General features: G+C 39.6%; 2 protein-coding genes across 2 annotated transcripts; one reads left to right on the top strand and one right to left on the bottom strand.

Moving 5' to 3' along the window:
• Positions 1–3,776: 3,776 nt before the first annotated feature.
• Positions 3,777–27,383, bottom strand: PLA2G12A (phospholipase A2 group XIIA). The gene is made up of 4 exons (XM_060104922.1): positions 26,931–27,383; positions 7,588–7,664; positions 6,380–6,545; positions 3,777–4,315 (listed from the first exon to the last, which is right to left on the bottom strand). Exons 1-4 carry the CDS (start codon positions 27,136–27,138, stop codon positions 4,197–4,199), a joined length of 570 nt encoding a protein of 189 aa, XP_059960905.1. The 5' UTR covers positions 27,139–27,383; the 3' UTR covers positions 3,777–4,196.
• Positions 20,316–21,306, top strand: LOC132483213 (syntaxin-7-like). Its single transcript, XM_060088477.1, is given in 3 exon segments — positions 20,316–20,656; positions 20,659–20,751; positions 20,754–21,306. Coding segments are annotated over 3 exon segments (777 nt in total). The 5' UTR covers positions 20,316–20,418; the 3' UTR covers positions 21,200–21,306.
• Positions 27,384–27,585: the final 202 nt, after the last annotated feature.

Genomic DNA, 27,585 nt, shown 5'->3' on the forward strand with positions numbered 1-27,585 from the left:
CCGAAGACCAAAAGTTAACGGACAGGATGGCTTGATTCTTGCCATTATAGTGACCTTTAGTGACTTTAATTTTTAGTGACTTTTAGAAGTCACTTTTATGGAATTTTCTGAAACTGAAGCTCTTAGCCAACTGTTACCTATTCAAGGAATGAAATAAATGCAATAAAGTTAAATTCAGAGATAATTCTAAAACTTAAATTTTGGCCTTTTTCAGTGTTTACCCCACTAAACCTTGTTTTTTTCTATATAAATCATAGGAATACCAAATTTCTATAATTCTGATTACTACACTTAAGAAAACTTGAGAGCCAACAAAGACATATTTGTAAAGTAGGCAGCAGGGAGACTCTGAAGGATGTTTTGGAAACCTAATAAGCCCGAGACAAAAAAAAAGCAGAACATCACGGTGACCTGTATGCAAATATGACACTGCTGATCTGGTTTTATTTTTATTGATTTTTTTTATTGATTTTTTTTTTTTTTTTTTTGCGGTACCTGGGCCTCTCACTGTTGTGGCCTCTCCCGTTGCGGAGCACAGGCTCTGGACACACAGGCTCAATGGCCATGGCTCACGGGCCCAGCCGCTCCGCGGCATGTGGGATCTTCCCGGACCGGGGCACGAACCCGTGTCCCCTGCATCGGCAGGTGGACTCTCAACCACTGCGCCACCAGGGAAGCCCTATTGATAACTATTCATTTATTTTTCATATACTGGCTGTACACAATTCTGTGAAGAAAAACAGCAAACTAAAGGGGCTATTTCAATCATCAGAGCCAGGTGTTATACAAGACTTGAATATACTGCAGGGAGTATCTGTGATTTTGACCAATGCAATGTAATCTACGTGGAAGGATCCTTACCTAATAGGTTTCAGTCTACTCCCCAAAGTTACTAAAGTCAGTCTACTAAAAAGAGTTGTTTTTATAGAAGGACTCCATTGTCTTCATTTTGTTAGATGTTATTCCTGTTTTGTACCAGGATAAAATAATGACCATTTTGACCTCCTGCCAACCTTGTACTTCTATAAATACTGACAGAAATATCACTTTTTCATTTTAGGGGGAAGTAGTTATAAGCTAACAAAACAACTTTTTAATTAGTACTACTAGTCTAGACTAGTCTAGGGGGTCACTGAAGGAAATCCTGCTCGAGAAGATGTGTTTGCCCTCATATTTCAATTCTGTCTTCCTTACAACTTCTTTGTGCCCAGTTTCTCCACCTATGAAATGCATACAGCCATATCTGTCCCTGGAAGAGGTGTGCCAAAAGACTTTAAAAAGACAGGCATTATTTGAAGGCAATATAGTTTTATTATTTTAAAATATCAATGTATGTCTTGCAAACAGCTGCTAAAAGCTAGTTTTTTGGAGGTGATTTTTTAAATTTATTCTGTGGATAAGGAAAATACCATCCTTAAAGCTTAAATATATGCCCTGTCATACAGAATTCAAGTGAAGACAGTACAAACTTATCTTCAGCTTAATATATATACACATAAATAATTACAGATATGTACATGTACATGGGTTAATATACACGTATTTCCTAGCTCTGTTTGCTGGGAGGGTCCAGAAGCAGTGATACCCCAGTAGAAACAAGCTATCCAGTGTCCAGATCTTGGTTTCTAAGTTCCACTGTAAACCATTCTTCAATAAAAGGAACCTTTGAAAAGAGGCTGATTCTAGGGCTGGGGCTGGGAATATCTAAGATGAGCATGAAGCAACTTTCCTCCTTTCTTACCAGAAAGGATGGAGATGCTCAAAAGTCAAAAGGATGGTGCAGGTCAAAGACACACAGAGTCAACCTGATGTAACTCCCAATGGCCAAGCTGGAACAATTTGTAAATATTACCCACAGTACAAAAGAAACAGGCATGAATCCATATTGACACAAATAACTGAATAATAAATGGGTGTGGGAAGGGGCGGATGGTGACAAGAATTTCAAATACTACAATAGATACACCCCCCTCCCAGGAGGCGGAATATAATCTTGCCCACCCCTCGCCTCCCACAGACTGGACTTGGTGACTGGTTTCCAAAGAACAAAAGCATGGAAAGGGAAAAACAGTAGCTTTACAGTGGAGGAAACTAACAGACACTACCTTAACCAAATGTCTAGAGTTTACACAACATCAAGTTGACAGCAGTCAACTACCGATATGATTTGATGAGAAGAACCACTCACCTCTTCGTTTTCTTCCTAAAAATCCATAACCCTAGTCCAAACATGAGGAAAACGTTACGACTAACCCAAATTGAAGGACATTCTACAAGACACCTGACCAGTACTCCTCAAAACTGTCAAGGTTATGAAAAACAAGGAAAGACGAGGAACCGTCACAGACTAGAGGCTAATTAGACATGGTGTATCCTAAAGTGGATCCTGGAAAAGAAAAATGACATTAGTGGAAAAACTAGTGTAATCCTAATAAAGTCTAGAGTTTTGTTAATAGTAATTACCAGTGTTGGTTTCTTAACAAATGTTTCGTGTTTATGTAAAATGCTAACATTAGGGGTAAGGAGAATAACAAGAAGCCTCTATACTATCCCTGCAACTCTTCTGTAAACCTAAAATTATTCCTAGATAAGTTTTTAAAATTTGAACATAAAAACTGCTTCTGATTTTTGTACATAATTTATGACCATGAATTAAATATTTTACAAAGACATTCTGACTTTGTCATCTTGAGAAAGCCAATGCTGCCAAGAAAATCCATGAATTTATTACAAGTTTAAAGTTACCTGGTTAAGCAATGCAACTGGAGCCCAGTTTGCTTACTTAGCCCTGAGGGATACACTTGCCTTGTCTAATAGAGGACACATCTATTAGCAGAATAGCTGCCACCATCTCAGTTTGGAAAGCCATCAGGTTCTCAGCAATAACATATATTCAAAGTTAGGAATGTGGCCCTTTCTCCAGAACATATTTTTCATTCATCCCAATTCTGCCTGTATTGATTTAGAAAGAACCACTTCTGCTGGTGCTGTCTTTCTCTGACTTTCCAAGCAGTTCATCTTAATAACTTTGGCCAGAGGTTACCCCAAAAATATACATGGCTTGGGATCTTGGGCTAGGGAAAGTCGACAGCCAGTGAGAAGCAAAGAACGGTAGAGGAACACAGCTGAGCTTTCCAAGGGGTTGAAAAGCTTTCAATCCTCACAGACATTTTCAGAGGCAGTTGAAGTTCTGGGATTTGCTCTTAAACATCTGTTAATAATTTTCTATAAAAGATAGTTCTTTGGATCCTGCTTTTCCATCCCTTTGACTCCACAGTTAAAGACTTAAAAAACCCAACAATATCAAGAACAATTTTTATGAAAGCCAATATTAGTAAAAGGTTTACAGTCTTTTAAAAATATCCCAGAATCTACCAAGATTAAGTCCTAGGGAGTAAACACCAAAGCATATAACGCATATAATGCTCTGATGTGTATATTAAACAACTTTTCATTTGTCTCATTAAATCCATCTTTTCTCCAATTTAGGCAAAGTTTATAGCAAAATGAAATGAAATTTGTCATGAGTGGTTCATAAAATGGGATGGCTATGCTTCTGAATTTTGTTCAAGTCACCTTCTAGGCACATATTAATACCTAGATATCCTAGTTTTGTTTCCTAAGAGGTCCCAGGAGATGGTTCCAATTTTACAAGAGAAACAGACATGTCCTTGTAACTAGTCCTGTCATTCATAGAAGTGTGGCTTATTCATATGCTCAATGGGCAATGAAAAAACTGTATGTGTTAATTAAAAGAGCAAAAATAAAGTCAGATCTTTCTCGGCATAAATGTATATTTTAAATTTTACAGTAAACAAACATACTTTTAAGTGAAGATTTCCCCGTATTTCCAAATAAGATACTGTTGAACATACCTTATAATGAATTTTACATTTGACCTTATTTTTTGATAAATATAGTTGTGAAAATTGAGTTAGACTCTTTCTTTTAAGAAATTCTCCCTTAACATGCACCTCTTTCTGTGATTGTCAAGACAATATGGCACACTAAGGCAGCAACATCCAGGAAGATAACCTGCATTTGTTTCTTTAGTTTGAAGTTTTAATGTCAAAATAAGGTCTTAAAATAATCCTTTCACAAAAATAAGGCAGCTTTATGCTGTGAAAACATTAGCTCTTTGTCAAAGGTTATGTTCTTCTGTCCTCATCTGCTGTCACCACCTGTCAGCATCTTCTTTAAAGATCAGTTTTTTCTTCGTAGCGACACCAACATGCGGCTCGTTGGCTGTCCAGGTACGGCTTACAGCCTAAATGTATAACACTGTCAAACAAGAGCTCCACGGTGGTTTCACATGCTGCGAAGTAAGAAAGTGCCATTACTGTTAGGCAACTGCAAAGCATCACTCTCTCTTCACATATATTACATGTTTCAGCACAATGTCAGGCACAGCCTTAGTGGGCACTTACACCTATTTTAGGTGAAAGTCTTCCCAACCCTCGCAAACTAGTAGCACATATATACAAAGACTTTCTGTTTCAGCCTCTCTACCTGTATCTACCTTTTCTTTGCATGCAACTATTCAAACCAACTTTCTATACTAGACAGTGAGTCTCCCTCAATAGCACTGATCAGTTCATCACTGTTAATTCTCCTTTTATATGAAAAAATATCACTAATAGAGATGCCTAATAACACTCTTAAGTTTGCTTAAGTTTGCACTTTAAGGAAGGACTTCTAGGTGCAGGAAAAAATGAAGGTTAAAAATAGAGAAACCTCAAAACATTTAATTATAGTCAACAGCTTTTAATGATCACACATAATTTAAGATGCTTAAAGTATTAAATGGACCCCAGTCTCTTTCTTTGACCAATATCCAAATTTGGCTTGGGAGGGGAGACACAGGAATCCAAGGTGTTTTTCCTCTGGTGGGGTTTCTTAATTTTTTTGAAAGACTATAAAAAAGATAACAGATTTAACTTTTCTTATTCTAAGAAACCTGGAACACTCAGGTAAGATTATCTTAATATACTATACTTACAGAGACACGGCACAGAGTGGCCTTTGGTTATCCAAATACTTCTAGTTTCCAATATTCATGTTAAGAAAGAAACTTTTCATTACAAAGTCTTGGCATTTTCAAAGTTTTCCAAAAGGCTGTGCCATTAAGGAATACAACCAACCACAAAAGTGTAAAGGTTATGATTACTAAATAGGAGACTGCCAGGAAATTGGTTTCATCATTTAACAACATTAGCATATCCTTAGGTCAGAAAACAGGAAACACATATCTATCTGTGCTTCACCTGGACAACTAGTTTACCTGAGCCAAAAGCGTTCAAAGGGATTCAGAGGTTTTGAGTTCAAGCTTCACCTGGAGCAGAGATTTCCTCCTTGTTATTACTTCCTAGTTATTACCAGAATTTCAGAATAACACCTATAATATGAGACTATTTGGGAAATACTGGAATAGACAGAACACAAGTTTTAAAGTCCGAAGTATGCAACTTGGGACAAGTTACTTTTTTCTGAACCTCAGTTTCCTTCCTTTAAAAAGGGGCATAATGCCAACTAGTACTTTGGGTTTCTGTGAACATCAATGAAAACATGTCTCAAGTATCTAGCACAGTATCTTATGGAAAGTGCTTAAAAATGGTAGTTTCCTTTCTTCACCCTTCTTACTGCCCCTCCTCTTCTGATTTCAGTGTATGGTACGTTCTCTGGCTTGACAGTAAAGAAATCTTGTTAGCTACTAGTATTTGTACAGTAATGTGTACTTTTTTCTACAAATATTTCATTTTACCCTTACGATAACTCTACAAGATGGGTATTACCATTCTCATTTTATAAATGAGGACACTGAAACGCCTATTACCTTTGCTGACTGTGCTTTGTATCCCTTCACTGCAATAATCATCACCGTGAGTATGACTACATGCTGAGCCCTGCGAGTTCTCTTGGCAAATCACTGAACCTGGGCGGGGGAGTGGTGGGGGGTGGTTTTGAGGACCTTCCTGACACAGATACAAATGAAGAGACAGAGTTAAGACTTAAATCTTCCAGAACTTCCTACTCCAAATGCAATGTGCTATACTCCGAACTTCACTGGATCCAGAATTTCAAACTTCAGGCTCTGGGTAATTAGAACTATACTACAAGGTACAAGATTTTGGATGAATTCTTCTCTAGCTCACACACCCTCCTCCCAAGGTTTCCTAACACTTCTTGCTTCTGTGATTGTAAACCATTTTAGATGACAAAATCATTGACTTCTCATCTCAGAAAATTGAAGGGGCTGTTTCACCATAGATAAGGTAACACATAGTGAAAGATTTCTATCGGTATATCTTGTACTAACACAAAAGCAACTAATAAAACTTTCCAGACTGCACTCATCCCCATCCCACCGAATCGGCCTTACCCTGCACGTGCTGAGCTAGCCCTAGTGTTTTCTGCACATCTCGGCAAATCTTGGAGAGGCAATACTGAAACTCCTCATCACAGTCGTTTTTGCTTTTGCCGCAGGTCTCATAGCACCTGTCGTGTTGGTTGCAGCACTTTGTCAAGGAAGGGATGCCAATGTTAAGCTGAAAGAGACATTTGGATGGATGATTGCTGATGAAATTCAAACCTTCTCTGAAGTAGCGCATCAAAGAAACTTACAAATCAAAGACAGCACTGCTATATAGATAATTTCCAAAATTCGTTTCTGCCTCCAAATGCTTTCCAGGTTAGATATCTCTCCATTACCCTCACTTGCACCCATCCACGTTACTCCGTCCGTCCTCTCCCTCTCAGCCATGCCTCAAAGCTCCCTATTTTGCAATGTTAGAGAATTCGCAGTCATTTGCCGGTAGCAAACGCAACTTCCAATTGTCCAAAACACAAAACATAATTTTAAGAATAGAAAGATAAAGCTAAAGCTTCTAAAGCTAAAGATAAAGCTTTAGAAGACTTTTGCAGGGGCTATGCAGGTATGATTTTTGGATATTCCAAAGTATTTTGCGCCTCCTCCTTCGATAAAATGTACTTTATATGAAATGTCACCAACAACTTCTAAGCTCCTACAACTCAAACTTTGTTTTTGGTTTTTATGGTTTAATCTTTAAGTGTTCATCCATTCCCTAAAGACATTATTCCTTCGAATCTGTAATTATCTTTAACTATTTTAAATAACTTTATATGCAAAACCCTTGTGTCTAGGAATCAGTTTCATAAAACATTTTTCTCCTGTAATACTGGCTCAGATTCAGCCTCCCTTACAACAAACACACAGCTATCCCACTTAGCCTAGTTTTAATATAGAAAATATTATGCTTTCCTGTACTTTTTCATCCTAAGTATTGTTACTTCTATACTCTAAACTTTTCAATCATATTTGTGACATGAGGAAATATCATTTAAATGGTATTAACATCTACAAGATTAAAAAATAAAACATGACTTTCACTCCATTTAGTTTCATTAGGACTTATTAAATGTGTTTTAGCTATAAAAGAATATAACAAACCTGATCACTATTACAAAAAGCAAAATTATTTCTGAGCCTGAAAACATACTGATGGTTTATCAAGAGTATTACATAGCCTACCAATCATAAAAACTTATCAAATAAAAAATAATATTTACATGAACACCAAACAGTGGGGAGCCACATCCATTCGGCGGGGAGGGTTTATATCCATAACGTGGAAAAGGCTTAGATCCTATAAAATATAAATGGTATCATAATTAATTTTCAAATATGTTAGAGAATACATACACAAAAAGGTCTACAATGTGCTAGACTAGCCCTGGAAATATTTACTATTTGGATGCTAACATAAGTGAATATGTGTTTATTCGGATGAGCATTAAAATGCTAATTTGTCTACCGAATTATTTTTACTTCTCCTGAAGCAAAATATGTACAAATGTGTACATGTACGCATAGGTGGCAGTTCATAAAATATTATGGTGGTTCATAAAATGTAATTATATTTGCAAGCCTATACCATGCAAACATGTAAATCCTTATTCTGGACTTCTGTCAATTTCAGAGGTTACGTGCCAGACTGGGTCCATATATATGAAACATAAATCCACCCTATTTTCCTGTACATTCCAATGCTTATATTTTTAGGTTAAAACCTACAGGCAAGAACTGTATCTTCCCATCCTCAGCCAACGCTCCATTGTACACAAACCTCAATAACCAGTAACTAGAGCCTAAACCTAAGGAAGACAAGTTCACCTGATCATTTAATTACTTTAATATCATTATAAGACATTACAGGCCCATTCTAGCCCAGACTCCAACCAACCATTTCACAAATATACTCCTCTGTCATCTAAGGAAAAAGGCAAGAAACAAAGATAGCTTGGTAAACTATTACTCCAGTTATACTCTCCTTAATAGCACCAATAGTTCAGAAACAAGGAGAAAGACGACATTAACAAAGCAATCTTAAATGTTGGAGGATACTTCAGAAATATCTCTCCTCATGTAATACAGAAATCACTTCAATATACCGAAGTCTTTGAATGTTTCCCACCATCCTATAGTGTCAAGAAACAGCCTACCCCATTATGGACTGGCATTAACAGTTGAGTTCTTTCTTCTCTTTTTCGTGTAAATTCTACCTGTAAGCAATCCTCTGCCCTCTGGGGAACACAAAGCCACCCAATTCCCTATTTTACATGATAATCCTTTCAAACACCTGGGGCTACCATTTACCTTCCACAAATAAAATATCCCCAGTTATTCCAAATACCACCCCACATCTGGATACTTAAGAGAGACACAAAGTGTTCCACCAACTTTCATTCAATTAACATGTATTACTAGGAGACTTTAAGATAAGTTTGCCCTCCAAAAGTAAAGTGAGGAAGAAAAAAAGCAACCCTTCCGGTAATCAGCCATCAAAATAAGTAATCCACTCCAAGTAATGAACTAAAAATGGTTTAAGTGAGCTGCTAAGACTCACATGCTCAACTGAGGTGACCAAGTAGAGCCTCGAGAGCATAACTTCATGGAGATATAAAGTTCCACCCAGTCTGAAGAACAATATGTACAAAAGGGAATCGTCAATGATGGATCTAGAAAAGAGGAGGCCAATGACAGAAGTTTCTCTAGCACTGTCCAAGAGGAGGGCTGCTCCTGGACCCTTGGAAGATGAAGGGACATGCCTCAGGCTATCACAGATGAGTCACTGTGATCCTTCAACTCCTGCTTTTACTCCTTCACTCTTAAGAAGACTCTTTATGATTTGGCATTCCACTTTAAAGGGCGTACAGAGAGAGGATATTCTAACTATCAATACTTAGATATCTAATGGGCACCTCAAATTTAAGGTGTACCTCCTGCCATTCACCCCCAAACCTGCTCCATCCACAATTCCCTCTTCTCAGGTAATAGATATCCATCCTTCCAGGCGCTCAGGGGAAAAAACCTCAGCCATCTTTAACTCTCTCATTTTCTTATATCCCACATCCAATTCAACAGCATATCCTGTTGACTCTACCTTCAAATTATTCAGAATCTAACCACTTCCCACCACCTCCACTGCTACCATCCTGCTCCAAGTCACCATGGATTACTGCCATAACCTAACTAGTCTCTTTGGTTTCCCCACCCAACACCACCTCCAGCTATGGTCCAATCTCAACATTGAACCTGAGTGATTCTATTAAAATATATGTTAGATTAAGTCTTTGCTCTGCCCAAACCCCTCCAATGGCTTCTCATTTTATTCAGAATAAAAGCTGGGACTTCCCTGGTGGTCCAGTGGTTAAGACTCTGCACTTCCACTGAGGGGTGCACGGGTTCAAACCCTGATTGGGGAACTAAGATCCTATATGCCATGCTGCACAGACAAAAAAAAAAAAAAAAAAAAAAAAAAAGCCAAAAGTCCTTTCAGTGTCTATAAGCCCTATATAATGGCATCTCTGACCTCATCTCCTTACTGTTCTCTCTCCTCTTCCTTCCTTCCTCACTCCATTCCATCACATCTGACCTCTTTGCTGGGCCACAGACACTCCAGGTCTGCTCTTGCCTTAGTGCCACTGAAGCTGCTATTTTTCTATGTGGATACTCGTCCTCCTGACATGTACATACTTCTTCATGTTCAAGGCCTTTTCTGACCATACCATTTGTAGCACATATGACCTTCTAACATATCACTAACCTATTCTGCTTATTATCTGTCACCCCATATTAAAATATAAACCCTTTGAGGGCAGGAATTTTTGTCTATTTTGTACCCCCAACGCATAGAACAATGTCTGGCATATAGTTAGGTTCTCAATAAATATTTGTTGATAAATGAATGAATCAATGAGAAGACTTGGAAGCCTAATATTCATGGCAGTTATAACACTCATTATAAATAAACTGGCACTGCTGTTTACCCTTCAGTCTCTTTTGAGTTTGGTGAGCATTCATCAGCCTCCAAGGACTGATCACTTCTAGTCTGTCACATCCAGGATGTGGCACCCCAAACTGAACACCATTAGGAATGATGGGCCTATTTGGAGCTGGATAAACTACGTGTACTAATATAACCTAAGACAGCATATGTTTCAGCTATGTCTCCATGCTAAAATACAGCACAGGACTTCCCTGGTGGCACAGGGGCTAAGAATCCACCTGCCAATGCAGGGGACACGGGTTTGAGGCCTGGTCCGGGAAGATCCCACATGCTGCAGAGCAATGAAGCCCGTGTGCCACAACTACTGAGCCTGCACTCTAGAGCCTGTGAGCCACAACTACTGAGCTTGTGCTCTAGGGCCTGTGAGCCACAACTACTGAGCCCGCATGGCACAACTACTGAAGCCCATGCACCTAGAGCCCGCGCTCTGCAACAAGAAGCCACTGCAATGAGAAGCCCGCGCACCGCAGCGAAGAGTAGCCCCCGCTTGCCGTAACTAGAGAAAGCCCGTGCGCAGCAATGAAGACCCAATGCAGCCAAAAAATAAAATAAATTAAAAAAAATAAAATAAAATACAGCACAATAACAGTAGAAAAAAAGTTTTTTTCTAAAATGAACTTTTTAACATCTACTGCTAGAGGTTCAGCACTTCTGCCATTCAATTTTTGAGCCTAAAACACTAGACTATAAAACTCTTATCTTGTTAGTTTTAGTTCATCATTCAGGACTGTTAAGCAGATTTTAAATCTAGAGGTATTCACCCAGTTACTTGTTATACCCAGGTATTCACAAACTTGAGACACTGATTTAACCAGGACAGAGATCTGCAACACCCTGCTAGAGATGAACCCTCTCTACAAGAAGCCATGACATCATTAACCCAACCCTTTGGGTAGACCACTTAGCCAGTTGTGATTTCACCTAAATCAAGTTCTATCCAGCCTACACTTTGCATGGGAGTATCATGAGAGACTAGGCATCTGATCTACCCTACCATGCTAGAACCCTCTTCACTGAAAGGGAGGAAGGCTGGATCAGCATTATATCCTTGGGGAAGCCATTCTAGCTCCTTGAAGTTCTCTCTTGTCAAGGGTTTTAACAATCAACTGTCTAAAATGTTTAGAAACTCATGTAGCAAGAGATACTAAGCAGTGGGTCACATTTATAGTCTGAAAAAAGTACAATAAATATGCCAAAGAGTGTTCAAAAAGTCTGGAAACAGAAAAAATAGTGTATTTACTATACATATTTGTTTCAGGTTAACAACTGCACTTTTTGCTTTAAATTTAGAAGCATATCACCTTAAAGGTGTCTGGAGATTGAAGCAACACGTATCAGGCATATTACTTGAAAATCTAACCAACAAACTGTTTATCCTGTTTCCAACTTTGTGGATACCCCATACATTCCCCCTGCCAGTGTCCAGATTTCTGGCACTTATCTCTTTTCCATGAGGATCAAAGATTACCACTCTCAGACAACTGATACAGGCCTAGAGTTTTAAAGGCATGTGGATGTCTAATCTCTTCTTCTCAAGTGTCTGCTTTTTTTTTTTTTAACCAGAAAGTTATTTCTCTCAATGTTATACAACAGTAGCACTTCTATTTTCCCTTCCCTTTGTTTTTTATATAAACCCATGCACTTTCCTTCGATTTTGAGTCTATAAAAACATTTTTGAACATTCTGATGTGTACAATGATAGCGATACATACCTGTGTGCATATGTATTAATATATACAGACATTACCTCATTTTGTAAAAGATAATTACCTTTGAATGGGGAGAATGGTTAGAAGCAAATGAAGTCAGAGAAAACAAAACAAAATATGCTTGTTATAAGAGGATAAAGAGGAAAAGAGTACAGAGAAAATCAGCTGGCAAAAATGAAAATGGAGGCAAGGATGGAAGTAGTAGTCATCTCAAACAGGGCTAGTGCTTAAAACTGTCCTAAGAGAGAAGCTGCTAAAATGGAGTAATAAAGAACCTAGATCTACTGTACGTGAAATACTAGATAATAACACCATGAAATAAATGCTGGTAAAACTGGCTCCCCAGTGTAAGTGGAGCACGTATTTCTTTTTTGTTTCTTTTGAAGGAATCTACTAATATCAGTTCCTCAGAGAGGCCTTTCTTACTCACTCTATTTGGAACAGTGCCCCTTCACTTTTATATTCATTCCATACACCCATGGTTGGTTTTATTTTTCTTTCTAACGTTTATTAACCAAATTAACATAATTAGTTTCTATGGAGACAGCAATTTTGTCTTGCTCACCTAGAAGATGCCTGGCACAAAGTGGGTGCACAGGAAATCACTGGATGAAAAAATGAGAAACATTCCTTGCTGAAATTAAAATATTCTTTATCCACAGCAAAACATAAAAACAAAACAAAAACAAAACAACCCCCCCCAAAAAACCCAGAAAATTGAACTAGTTTCCTGAAATGTTTTTAAGTGTTTTAAATTCTAAATTCATCTTTATGTTGAAATAATTATTTCTGAACAACTTACATAGAAGGTGGTTTATTTAAGATTAAGTTGATATGGAGTAGGTTGAGAGGAGTGAGGACAAGGTGGCAGAGCAGAAGGATCGGAGCTCACGCCCTCTCATGAAAACACCCAAATCACAACTAACTGCTGAACAACCATTGAAAAGGACTGGAACCTACCAAAAACGATATTCTACTCCCAAAGACAAAGAAACCACAAGAAGGTGGTAGGAGGGTGCATTTGCCATACAATCAAACCCCATACCTGCCAGGTGGATGACCGACAAACTGGAAAATAATTATATCACGGAGGTTCTCCCACATGAGTGAGAGTTCTGAGCCCCAGGTCAGGCTCCCCAGTCTGGGGGTGTGGCATCAGGAGGAGGAACCCCCAGAGCATTGTGCTTTGAAGGTCAGGGGGGCTTGACTGCAGGAAATCAACAGGACGGGGGAAAACAGAAAGGCCTCTCTTGGAGGACACACACAAGGCCTTGGGTGCATCGGGACCCAGGGGAAAAAGCAGTGACTTCATAGGACCAGACCTACCTGCTGATCTTGGAGGGTCTCCTGGGGAGACAGGGGGCACTTATGGCTCACTGTGGGGACAAAGACACCGGCAGCAGAGTTATTTGGAAGTACTTGTTGGCATGAGCTGTCGTGGAGACCACCATTTTGATGCCAAGACCTGGTCCCACCCTTCCCCGTGCTGGGAAGCCTCAGGCCAAACAACCAACAAGGAAGGAACACAGCCCCACCAATCAGCAGACAGGCTACTTAAAGTCTTCTTGAGCCCACAGCTGCCTTTAAACACACTGCTTGACATGGCCCTGCCCACCAGAGGGACAACATCCAGCTCCACCCACCAGTGGCACCAGTCCCTCCCACCAGCAAGCCTGCACAAGCCTCTTTGACCACCCTCACCCACAGAAGCAAGAGGAACTACAATCCTGCAGCCTGTGGGACCGCAAACACAGAGTTAGACAAAATGAGACGGCAGAGGAGTACGTTCCAAACAAAGGAAAAGATAAAACCCCTGAAAAACAACTAAGTGAAGTGGAGATAAGCAATCTACCCAAAAAACAATTCAGAGTAATGATAGTAAAGATGATCCAAGATCTCAGAAAAAGAATGGAGGCACAGCTCAGGGATATACAAGAAATGTTTAACAAAGAACTAGAAGAATTAAAGTACAAACAGAGTTCAACAATACAATAAATGCAATAAGAAATACATTAGGGGGCTTCCCTGGTGGTGCAGTGCTTAAGAATCCGCCTGCCAACGCTGGGGACACGGGTTCAAGCCCTGGTCCAGGAAGATCCCACATGCTGCGGAGCAACTGAGCCCATGCGCCACAACTGCTGAGCCTGCACTCTAGAGCCTGCAAGTCACAACTACTGAGCCCGCGAGACTAAAGCCGGTGGTCCGCAATAAGAGAAGCCACCACAATGAGAAGCCCGCGCAACACAACGAAGAGCAGCCCCACTCGCTGCAACTAGAGAAAGCCTGCGCGCAGCAACAAGACCCAACACAGCCAAAAATAATTAAAAAAAAAAAGAATTTGGATTTATTTCAAGTCCCATTAAAAAAAAAATACATTAGAAGGAAACAACAGCAGAACAAATGAAGCAGAAAAACGGGTAAGTGAGCTGGAAGACAGAATGGTGGAAATCACTGCCGTGGAACAGAATAAAGAAAAAAGAATGAAAAGAAATGACGACAGTCTCAGAGACCTCTGGGACAACATTAAATGCACCAACATTCGAATTATAGGGGTCCCAGAAGAAGAAGAGAAAAAGAAAGGGTCTGAGAAAATATTTGAAGAGATTATAGTTGAAAAGTTCCCTAACATGGGAAAGGAAATAGTCAATCAAGTCCAGGAAGCGCAGAGAGTCTCATACAGGACAAATCCAAGAAGAAACACGCCAAGACACATGTTAATCAAATTGACAAAAATTAAAGACAAAGAGAAAATATTAAGAGCAACAAAGGAAAAGCAACAAATAACATACAAAGGAATCCCCATAAGGTTATCAGATGATTTTTCAGCAGAAACTCTGCAGGCCAGAAGGGAGTGGCACAATATATTTAAAGTGATGAAAGGGAAAAACCTACAACCAAGATTACTCTACCTAGCAAGGATCTCATTCATATTCAACAGAGAAATCAAAAGCTTTACAGACAAGCAAAAGTTAAGAGAATTCAGCACCACCAAACCAGTTTTACAGCAAATGCTAAAGGAATTTCTCTAGGTGGAAAAGAAAAATCCACAACTAGAAACAAGAAAATTATGAGCAGGAAAGCTCACCATTAAAGGCAAACACACAGTAAAGACAGGAAATCATCCACACACAAATACAATATCAAAACCAGCAATCGTGGGGCTCCCCTGGTGGCACAGTGGTTAAGAATCCACCTGCCAATGCAGGGGACATGGGTTCAAGCCCTGGTCCGGGAAGATGCCACATGGCGCAGAGCAACTAAGCCCGTGCGCCACAGCTACTGAGCCTGTGCTCTAGAGCCCCCGAGCCACAACTACTGAGCCCATGTGCCACAACTACTGAAGCCCGTGCGCCTAGAGCCTGTGCTCCACAAAAAGAGAAGCCACCACAATGAGAAGCCCACGCACTGCAATGAAGAGTGGCCACCACTTGCTCCAACTAGATAAAGCCCGTGCACAGCAACAAAGACCCAACACAGCCGAAAATAAATTAAAAGAAAAAAACAAAAAACCCCAGCAATCGTGAGGAGAGTACAAATGCAGGATACAGGAAATGCATCTGAAATTAAGAAACAACTTAAAACAATCTTGTATATGTATAGACTGCTATAGCAAAACCTCATAGTAACCACAAACCAAAAATCTACAATAAATAGACACACATAGACAAAATAGGAATCCAAACACAACATTAAAGGTAGTCATCAAGTCACAAGACAGGAGAACAAAAAAGGAAGGGAAGAAAAAAGACCTACAAAAACAAATCCAAAACAATTAGCAAAACAGTAGTAAGAACACAGATATTGATAACTACCTTAAATGTAGAGGGAATGCGCCAATCAAAAGACACAGACTGGCTGAATGAATACAAAAACAAGACCCATGTATATGCTGTCTACTAGAGGCCCACTTCAGATCTAGGGACACACACACACTGAAAGTGAGGGGATGTTAAAAGGTATTCCATGCAAATGGAAATCAAAAGAAAGTGGGAGTAGCAATACTCATATCAGACAAAACAGACTTTAAAGACTGTTACAAGAGACAAAAGACACTACATAATGATCAAGGGAGCAATCCAAGAAGAAGATATAACAATTATAAATACATATGAATGCAACATAGGAGCACCCCAATATATAAGGGAAATGCTAACAGCCATAAAAGAAGAAATCAACAGTAACACAGTAATAGTGGGGGACTTTGACACCCCACTTACATCAATGGACAGATCATCCAGACAGAAAGTCAATAAGGAAACACAGGCCTTCAATGATACATTAGACCAGATGGACTTAATTGATATTTATAGAGCATTCCATCCAAAAGCAGAATACACATTCCTTTCAAGTGCACAAGAAACATTCTCCAGGATAGATCACATGCTGGGCCCTAAAGCAAGCCTTGGTAAATTTAAGAAAACTGAAATCATATCAAGCATCTTCTCTGACAAACTATGAGATTAGAAATCAACTACAAGAAAAAAACTGTAGAAACACAAACGTGGAGGGTAAGCAATATGTTACTAAACAACCAATGGATCACTGAAAAAATCAAAGAGAAAATCAAAAACTACTTACAGATGTTATGAAATTATATTCATATAATTATATGAAGTTATACCTATTGGTTTATACTAAAGGAGACTATGACCACTAAAAAAAAAAAATACCTACAGACAAATGAAAACAAAAATATGATCCAAAACCTATGGGACACAGCAAAAGCAGTTCTAAGAGGGAAGTTTACAGCAATACAATCTAACCTCAGAAAACAAGAAAAATCACAAATAAACCACCTAAAGCAACCAGAGAAAGAAGAACAAACAACCCAAAGTTAGCAGAAGGAAAGAAATCATAAAGATCAGAGCAGAAATAAATGAAATAGAGATGAAGAAAACAATAGAAAAGATCAATGAAACTAAAGGCTGGTTCTTTGAGAAGATAAACAAAATTGATAAACCTTTAGCCAGACTCATCAAGAAAAAAAGGGAGAGGGCTCAAATCAATAAAATGAGAAATGAAAAAGGAGACGTTACAACTGACACCACAGAAATACAAAGGATCATAAGAGACTACTACAAGCAACTATATGCCAATAAAATGGACAAATTCTTAGAAAGGTACAATCTCCCAAAATTGAACCAGGAAGAAATAGAAAATATGAACAGACCAATCACAAGTGCTGAAATTGAAACTGTGATTAAAAATCTCCCAACAAACAAAAGTCCAGGACCAGATGGCTTCACACATGAATTCTATCAAACATTTAGAGAAGAGTTAACACCTATCCTCCTGCAACTATTTCCAAAATTGCCGAGGAAGGAACACTTCTAAACTCATTCTATGAGGCCACCATCACCTTGATACCAAAACCAGACAAAGATACCACAAAAAAAGAAAATTGCAGGCCAATATGACTGATGAACATAGACATAAAAATCCTCAACAAAATACTAGCAAACCAAATCCAACAATACATTCGAAGGCTCATACACCATAATCAAGTGGGATTTATCCCAGGGATGCAAGGATTTTTTTTAATTCTGCAAATCAATCAGTGTGATACACCACATTAACAAACTGAAGAATAAACACCATGTGATCATCTCAACAGATGCAGAAAAAGCTTTTGACAAAATCCAACACCCATTTGTGATAAAAGCTCTCCAGAAAGTGGGTATAGAGGGAACATACCTCAACATAATAAAGGCCATATATGACAAACCCACAGCTGACATCATACTCAATGGTGAAAAGCTGAAAGTATTTCCTCTATAATCAGGAACAAGAGAAGGATGTCCACTCTCACTACTTTCATTCAACATAGTTTTGGAAGTCCTAGCCATGGTAATCAGAGAAGAAAAAGAAATAAAAGGAATCCAAATTGGAAAAGAAGAAGTTAAACTGTCACTGTTTGCAGATGACATAATACTATACATCACAGAAAATCCTAAAGATGACACCAGAAAACTACTAGAGCTCATCAATGAATTTGGTAAAATTGTAAGATACAAAATTAATTCACAGAAATCTGTTGCATTTCTATACACTAACAAAAGATCAGGAAAAGAAATGCAGGAAACAATCCAATTTAACACTGCAACAAAAAGACTACCTAGGAATAAACCTACCTAAGGAAGCAAAAGATCTATTCTCTGAAAACTATAAGATGCTGATGAAAGAAATTGAAGATGACACAAACAGATGGAAAAACATACCCTGTTCTTGATTGGAAGAATCAATACTGTCAAAATGACTATACTACCCAACATAATCTACAGATTCAATGCAATCCCTATCAAATTACCAATGGCATTTTTCATGGAACTAGAACAAATAATTCTAAAATTTGCATGGAAACACAAAAGACTCTCAATAGCCAAAGCAATACTGAGATAGAAAAACGGAGCTGGAGGAATCAGGCTTCCTGAGTTCAGACTATACTCTAAAGCTACAGTATTCAAAACACTATGGTACTGACACAAATTATAGATCAATGTAACAGGACAGAAAGCCCAGAAATAAACCTATGCCCCTATGGTCAATTAATCTATGACAAAGGAGGCAAGGGCATACAGTGCAGAAAAGACAGTTTCTTCAATAAATGGTGTTGGGAAAACTGGACAGCTACCTGTAAAAGAATGAAATTAGAACATTCTCTAACACCATACACAAAAATAAACTCAAAATGGATTAAAGACCTATACGTAAGACTGGATACTATAAAACTCTTAGAGGGAAACATAGGCAGAACACTCTTTGACATAAATTGCAGCAATATCTTTTTGGATCCACCTCCCAAAATAATGAAAATAAAAAACAAAAATAAACAAATGGGACCTAATTAAACTCAAAAGCTTTTGCACAGCAAAGGAAACCATACACAAAATGAAAAGACAAGCCCCAGAACGGGAGAAAATATTTGAAAATGATGTGACCAACAAGGGATTAATCTCCAAAATATACAAACAGCTCATGCAGCTCAATCAAAAAATAACAAACAACCCAATCAAAAAATGGGCAGAATATCTAAATAGACATTTCTCCAAAAAGCACATGAAAAGATGCTCAACATCACTAATTATTAGAGAAATGCAAATCAAAACTACAATGAGGTATCAGCTCACAGTGGTCAGAATGGTCACCACCAAAAAGTCTACAAACAATAAATGCTGGAGAGGATGTGGAGAAAAGGGAACCCTCCTACACTGTTGGTAGGAATGTAAATCAGTACAGCCACTATGGAGAACAGTATGGAGGTTCCTTAAAAAAAACTAAAAATAGATCTACCATATGATCCAGCAATCCCACTTCTGGGCACATATCTGGAGAAAATCATACTTTGAAATGATACATGCACCCCAATGTTCATTGCAGCACTATTTACAATAGCCAAGACATGGAAGCAACCTAAACGTCCGTCGACAGATCAGTGGATAAAGAAGATGTGGTACATATGTACAATGGAATATTACTCAGCCATAAAAAAGAATGAAATAATGCCATTTGCAGCAATATGGATAGACCTAGAGATTATCATACTAAGTGACAAAAGTCAGACAAAATGATACAACTGAATTTATTTACAAAACAGAAACAGATTCACAGACTCAGAAAACAAACTTATGGTTACCAAAGGGGAAAGGTGGGGGAGGGATAAATTAGGAGGTTGGGATTAACACATACACACTACTATATATAAAACAGATAAACAACAAGGACCCACTGTATAGCACAGGGAACTCCACTCAATACTCTGCAATAATTTATATGGGGAAAGAATCTAAGAATAGATGTATGTATATGCATAACTAAACCACTTTGCTGTACACCTAAAACTAACACAACATTGTAAATCAACTATACTCCAATGTAAAATAAAAATTAAAAAATAAATGAGTTCAAAAAAAAGAAAAAATGGTTCAGTTGATATGGATACCATGATTACAACTGTATTCATATTATTTTAAGTGTTGTTATAAAAGGTGTTATAAGCCACTGATCATTAAAAATATTTAGAGCCTCCACCCATCAGCTGAGGCTCGTAGCTGGCGGCTCTGGGGCCCTTGGGTGGCCGGGGCCAAAGAAGGAGAAGGAAGCGGAGGAGGTTGGGCACGTGATGAGACTTTGCTGGGGAAGAGGAGCAAGTCACATGGAGATCATGGGAAGAACCCTTCAGGGAGAGGAAATGGCACCAAGCAATAGTCCAAGGCAGCGATAAGCCTGGGACATCCTGGATCTGAAAGAAGGCCCTGGAGTTCACTGTCTTAGAAATGGTGACTGCTTAGAAAACTGCACAGCCCACCAACAGCTGATGAAATTAGCGAACAAGCAAATCAACTATGTCTTACACTCCAGGAATTGGTGGTGACCCCGCCCAGCTGGCCCAGCTTATCTCTTCCAACATCCAGAAGATCACACAATGTTCTGCGGAAATACAGAGGACTCTGAATCAACTTGGAACACCTCAAGATTCACCTGAATTGAGGCAGCAGCTGCAACAGAAGCAGCAATATACGAACCAACTTGCCAAAGAAACAGACAAGTACATTAAAGAGTTTGGATCTCTGCCCACCACCCCAGTGACCAGCGTCAAAGGAAAATACAGAAGGATCGCTTAGTGGCGGAATTCACCACATCACTGACAAACTTCCAGAAGGCGCAGAGACAGGCTGCTGAGAGAAAGAGTTTGTCGCTCGAGTAAGAGCCAGTTCCAGAGTGTCTGGTGGTTTTCCTGAGGAGAGCTCAAAAGAAAGGAATCTTGTGTCCTGGGAAAGCCAAACTCAGCCTCAGGTGCAGGTGCAGGATGAAGAAATTACAGAGGATGACCTCCGCCTTATTCAGGAGAGAGAGTCTTCTATTAGGCAACTTGAAGCTGATATTATGGATATTAATGAAATATTTAAAGATTTGGGAATGATGATTCATGAGCAAGGAGATGTAATAGATAGCATAGAAGCCAATGTGGAAAATGCTGAGGTGCACGTCCAGCAAGCAAACCAGCAGCTGTCAAGGGCCGCAGACTATCAGCGCAAATCCAGGAAAACCCTGTGCATCATCATTTTTTTCCTTGTTATCGGAGTTGTAATTATCGGTCTCATCACATGGGGAGTGAAAGGCTAAGATTATAAAGGAGCACACTATTGCACTACATTATGTAAATTATGTAGGAAGATTCCTTTAATCATGGTAGGTTTTTTTTTATTGTTATTACTTTAAAGCTGTTGCTTAAAGGATGGTTCCCATACTTTGTTATTTTTATTTGGGGGGAAGTTTTCTTTGGATTAGATCTGATATTTTCTAATACTGAAAGTTTTTTTAAATATCACTGCTGGCATAGCTTCATGCTTTTCGACCTAGTAACTGTTAGGCTTTTGCCCACATTGTATATGCCTTTCATTTATAATTTATTTATCCTGTTGACTTAGTTTTTGGAATTAGTAAATACAAAGGTGTGTGTGTGTTCTGTGTGCACCTCTCTGTCACGGTGTAACATGCACCCACGTTTGTGTTACTTCAATTACAAATCTTAAATTTAATTTTGGGGCTTCCCTGGTGGAGCAGTGGTTGGGAGTCCACCTGCCGATGCAGGGGACGGGGGTTCATGCCCCGGTCCGGGAGGATGCCACGTGCCGCGGAGCGGCTGGGCCCGTGGGCCATAGCTGCTGGGCCTGCGCGTCCGGAGCCTGTGCTCCGTGACGGGAGAGGCCACGGCAGTGGGGGGCCCGCGTACCAAAAAAAAAAAAAAAAAATTTAATTTTGATTTGGGCCAGCAGAGGAAGTACTGTCAATAACTTTAAAAATTAACATATATGTTTGTGTTTGGAGTTTTGTTTTTATCTAGTTCACAGCAACACAAATTGTCTATTTAACTTTTACTGTTATTTTTCTCTTAAGACCCTTGTTTATTCTGAATGAAATCAGTGAATAACTTCCTAGTATACCTCTTACTCCTGATGTGTATATAGTAAGCATTTGCTGTAGATTGGCTAGTAAAATGCTAAGGATAGATTGTTTTTATATAGGTTCTGTTTAAGTCTGACGTTTGTTTGCAGGGGATTGTGTGGTCACTATAAATGTTTAATGTGATTTGGAGGAAGAGTATGACAGATCAATACCTATTGTGTTAGAATTCTAAAGATCCCAACTTGAATTCGGCTGTGTATTTCCACAGCTGTTATGATGGAAAATTAATTACCTTCTCTTATGTCCTATAGAATAATAAAGATTACTTTTGGGAAGTAACTTTCCCACAGTTACCGTTTCTGAGCACTGAACAATTAAAATTCTGTTTCCCTTCATACCATTTTGTACCATCCGTCATTAGAAAGGGAATTGATGTTCGCCACTTAACTCACTTGCCTTTTTTAATCAATGTTGTTTTAATGCACTAATCTGAATACTGTAAAGAAGATTATCTTAGTTTATAGTTTGTATTTTATAACGTTCTTATATAGCAGTTTGATAGTGAAGGCAATGTTTTACATGGCAAGCTATGAGACTTCAAACGGGAACAAATAAAAAAGTAACTAAGTAAATTGTATCTTTGCAGCCAAAATAAAGATGATTTTAAAAAGTGAAAAAAAAATATTTAGCATTTCTACTGGTGCCAGTTTTTACTAAGTGCTATGAACTGAACTGTGTCCCCGCCAAAATCATATGCTGAAGCCCTAACTCTCAATGTATTTGGTGATAGGGCCTTTGGAGGGTAATTAGGGTTAGATGAGGTTATAAGGGTAGGGCCCTCATGACGGGATTAGTACCCTTATAAGAAGACGCACCAGAGAACTTACTTTCCCTTCACCCCTTGCCCCTACCATGCAAGAAGGCAGCTGTCTGCAAGCCAGGGAAGAGAACTCTCACCACAGAAAAGTGTTGGCTAAACCTTGATCTTGGACTTTCTAGCCTTCAGAACTGTAAGAAATAAACTCCTGTTGTTTACATCACCCAGTCTGTGGTATTTTATTATAGCAACCTGGGCAGACTAATACACAAAGCAAGCAAAAACTCAACAGTAGAAGAAACAACATCAGAGTCAAACCAAAAATCCATGATTTATAAGCAGAAATGACAAATGACAATATCTTAGCTTTTCTGCACAGAAAGCTAAGAAAAAAAATGAGATAGGAATAAGAGTTTTAAAAACAAACCAGGTACTTCCCTGGCGGTCCAGTGGTTAAGACTCTGCCCTTCCACTGCAGGGGGCGCAGGTTTGATCCCTGGTCAGGAGCTAAGCTCCTACATGCCACAGGGCGCTGCCAAACAAAACAGAACAAAACAAAAACCAAATCCACTACGTACAACTACATGGAAATACTATTCATTGATTTCACTTTTTGACTAAGCGACTGCTCTTATCTTGATGCTTTATATTTTATCATCTGTATGGGCAGTTGAAGTCTAAAGATTCTCCTGGACTGAGACAATGATAGTTCTTTTCTACATATTTTTCTTAATTTGGTGTAAATACCTTCAACAGACCAATTTCCTTCACCTGAAAGACATTGAAACGGATGAGAAGCATGAGGGGAAGCCTGTTGGGTCACAGAAAGGTCTTATCACTGTGTTTTGTATGAAGCTGTACAGAATTCCAACCTGCTTTCCCAAACACTTGAAACTTTAAATTCCTGATTATTAATCTCCAAAGGTTTTTCTAGTACATTCACTTTCTTATTTTCCTCAATCTCCAACACTTCTATTCCCACCTTCTCACTCAGCTGATGACCTCAATTCCTACTTCACTGAGAAAACCAAGGCAATGAGAGGATAACTTGAACACCACCCACCTAACTGGCGTCTGTGCCCATATCCTCTCTGCTCTTGGCCAATCTATTTATGTACTAGAACTCACTCCTCTCACCTAAGGACATGACTCCAATAATTCTCCTTCCTCTCTCCCTCATTAGTGTTTTTACTCTCTGCTGAATCATTCTCAAAAGCATACAAATATGCTGTTATTTTTCCTAATGAACCGAAAACTAGTTTTTCCATGATCACCCCTCCCCCCTTTCAGTTAATGGCAACTCCATCCTTACAATTATTCAGGCTGAAAACTTTGGAATCCTTTTTTAGTTTACTCACACCCTCCTTCTAAGCCATGAGCAAATGCTTTAGGCTCTTCCTTCAAAATATACCCCAAATCCAACCACTTCTCACCACCTTTATTGCTACCACCCTGAACAAAACTACCACGTTTGGTCTGAATTTTTGCACCTGCCACTCCGCCTCCATTCTTGCTCCCCCACCTCTCTCGACCCTTTTTATTCTGAGCACAACAGCCAAAGGGATCCTGTTAAGATATCAATTACTGAATAAATTGATGACTTATTCATAATTCTAAAAACATTTTACAAGCCAATTTTGTTTTCTATTTTTAAAGGAAATTGGAAATTTTCCTTCCTCAATCTTTTCTGCTGTCAGGGACAAAAAAGTTAAAAGAAAAAAACAGTGATCATTAAATTTGCTCCCCTAAGTAACTTTATTTCACTCTCCATAAAGCCTTGTTCCCACCCTAGGGAGGAGGGCCAGAAGGAGCGAGTCTCCATAATGCTGGTCCTTCACTAGAGCAAAGATAAATGAATGCAACAAATCTGTGCCCTTTAATCCAACACCTCTCCCTCCGTTAAGTCTTTTTTTAAAGGCTCCCTTGACTTCTTTACTGTGACTATTAAACACCCCTTAATCACCATGCTCCTTTAATTTTGAGATTTGTCTGTTTCTGTTTGGTTCTGATTTGGTCACTAACATTCCAAAATACAGGAACGGTTGAGATAGTGTTCCAGGGAGACTTCTCAAGTAACAGCAATTAAAGATCAATCTTCATTATGTTGGAATTATCAACACAGTGACTTGGAACCACAGTCCTATGAGCAGACAGTACTTACTAAGTACTAAAAGATTTGCACTGAAGCATACCGTTTCCTCAATTCTCGAGTTCATTTGTGTTTTTTATGCTGGAGACCTTGCTCTAAACTCCAAATGGTAAATTTTGTGAGGCTTGTGGAAGAGAAGAGGATTAAGAAAAAGGAAAGATTAAAATAATATTTTTAATAAGAATAGTATCCATTTAACTTGAGATATTTTAAATGTAATAAACTAAACTAAATAAATAAACTCTAGAACGCTTGACTCAATACATTTATGAAGACCGATCCTTCCAAGTCTTTCCTATCTCGGTAAATAGCAACTACATCCTTCCTCTGGCTCAGGCCAAAACCTTCAGAGTCATCCTTGACTGGCACTTCAGCTCTGGTCCTTTACACTTGCTGCTCCCTCTGCCTGGATTGTTCTTTCCCTAGATCATCACAGTGCCACCTTCCCCATTTCAGATTTCTTCTCAAATATTATCTCATCAGTGAGGCCTTCCCCCAACCTATTTAAATGAGTAAGCTAACGCCTCCCAACACCGCCACTGACGGTTCCCCTGCTGTACTGTTCTGGAAGCATTGGCACACTTCAGATCTATACACACTGCAGATTTGGCTTGTTTTACTTATTCTTTAGTTTACTGTCTCTCCCCACCAGAATGTAAGCTCCATGGACAGAAATTCTGTCAGTTTTGTTCACTGCCAAATCTCCAATTGGTACAATGCCTGACACATAGCAGGCACTCAATTATTTGTTTAATGAATGGGGATGACTAAGTAAAACTATGACATCTGCCTCAGGAAAGGCAACCATTTAATCTTCAAATTACTCACTTATTCCTCCTAACAAGCTCTACAGAGACAAAAACGTCCTTCCTGATTGAACACTGGTGGTAACGTTTAGGCATACATTTAAGAAGGGATGAAATTTAGCAGTTCATAGCATACAAGATATAGTTCATTCTTTACCTCCATTAACAGAAAACTAGAAATTATGACCACATGTTGCATCACATTTTCACATAACAGATGTCCCTTTTCAATTCACCTACGTATAGTCCAGTTTTACCTCTAAAGTCCTTTAGTTCCCTATTATTTTGAGCTGCCAAGCATTAAATTAACTAGGCCCAAAACCTTGTCCACTTTTATGGGAAACATGATCTCCCAATTACTTTCTTAGCATTTTGAAATTCAAAAAAGAAGCCCAAGTACTTTGTCTGAACTATTACAACACCTAAGCATTCAAAAAAGTCAAGTGCTTCAAAAGAAAGATCTCTGCCTGAAATACTAAGTTATTATCACCAACAATGCCACCAAACAAGTTCTCAGATTCAAACAGAATTAAAGTTTAAAAATATGAAAAGGTAAATCAAAAGAATAATATTAATAGCAACCAACAATGAGGAGGCAGTCAGTGGTATCTAAGGAAAGAAAATTCCTGTCAAGTACTGCTAGAATCATTTCCTAGAAGAGTTCATCAGAACTCTTTCTCAACAGTAAAGTACACCAAAAGTCTGTACAAAGGTCGCAATGTATTGTCTGTAGCTTTGCAGAAAAAAAAAAAATTTAAACCAACTCTTGAGAAAGTTAAAAAAAGCATGACTTTAAAATTCCTGGTTATGTTTTGCGTGTTCAGCTGACTAATTTAAAGGCGCTAAAATCAGTCTGTTTCACTCCATCCCCATGACGCTATGTCACTAAGTTCTTAGGCAACTTTCATGCAATTTCAACAATAACAACAAAAGTAAATCAGACGCAACGAAGACAGAACGGAGAGTACGCTCTCAGGCGATCTCTCACATTCTAACAATGGTGGCGTGAACTCGTCAGCAGGTTTCTCAATCACAAGAATGGCAAAAATCTAAAGAAGTTTTTCCAGGGCCAGAGGACACCGTCAAGGTCTGGCCGGCATCTCACACCTCCACAACCTCGGTCCCCCCCAAAAGCCCTGAAAGCACGGGCCTCGCAGGGCCTGGGGTTCCCCTCACCGTCATTGCACTTATACTGGCAGAGCCCGTCCTCGCCTCCCAGGAGGTCCAAGGCGGCGTTCAGGTACGTGTCTATCTTGTGAACGCCGTTCCGGATGGTCTTCAGGGAGGCTCTCCAGTCGGTGGTCTGGGCCTGCTCCTGGCACCTGAAAGCGGCGGTCAGGAGGAGAAGAAGCACGGCGAGCACGGGACGCAGGAGCAGGGCCATCCGCGCAGCGCCGGGCCGTGATAGGCCGCACGGGTCCCCGGAGCCGCGCCCTACGCAGCGTCCCTCGGGTCGCCCTAGGCAGCGGCGCGGGCCCGGAGCTTGGCGACGGCGGCCAGCTCCATGCCCACGCCTCCTGCCCGGCTGGGAGGCGGGCCCTCACCGCCTGCAACGAGCTCCCGCTGGGAGACAGTGAACCGGCGGAGATCAGGTTGCAGCACAAGCGCCCACCTGGGCGGGCCGCGGATCCTGTGCGCCTGCGCCAAGCGTGGTGCGTCAGAGGAGCGGAGGAGGCGGGCCAGAGCGGCCGCTGCGTCCTCCCCACCATGGTGGTCGCGACGCGCCCCCGAGGCCGGCTCACCTGGCCCTCGTTAGTACTACTTCAGGGGTTGGTTGTACTAACTAAATACCCGTGCCGGGCCCCGTACCCCAGACAGGCAGATTAGTTCG

This window comes from Mesoplodon densirostris, chromosome 1 (assembly GCF_025265405.1).
Source record: "Mesoplodon densirostris isolate mMesDen1 chromosome 1, mMesDen1 primary haplotype, whole genome shotgun sequence".
In the NCBI taxonomy this organism is placed as follows: Eukaryota; Metazoa; Chordata; class Mammalia; order Artiodactyla; family Ziphiidae; genus Mesoplodon; species Mesoplodon densirostris.

Bases quoted from the DNA above. Each gene is read 5' to 3' on its own strand.
- PLA2G12A (XM_060104922.1), bottom strand. From the start codon at position 27,138: ATGGCCCTGCTCCTGCGTCCCGTGCTCGCCGTGCTTCTTCTCCTCCTG. The intron at 6,546-7,587 runs GTAAATATTATT...TGTCTCTTTCAG, and splicing joins CCCCACTGTTTGGTGTTCAT to CTTAACATTGGCATCCCTTC. The intron at 4,316-6,379 runs GTAAGGCCGATT...CTTACTTCGCAG, and splicing joins GCTAGCTCAGCACGTGCAGG to CATGTGAAACCACCGTGGAG.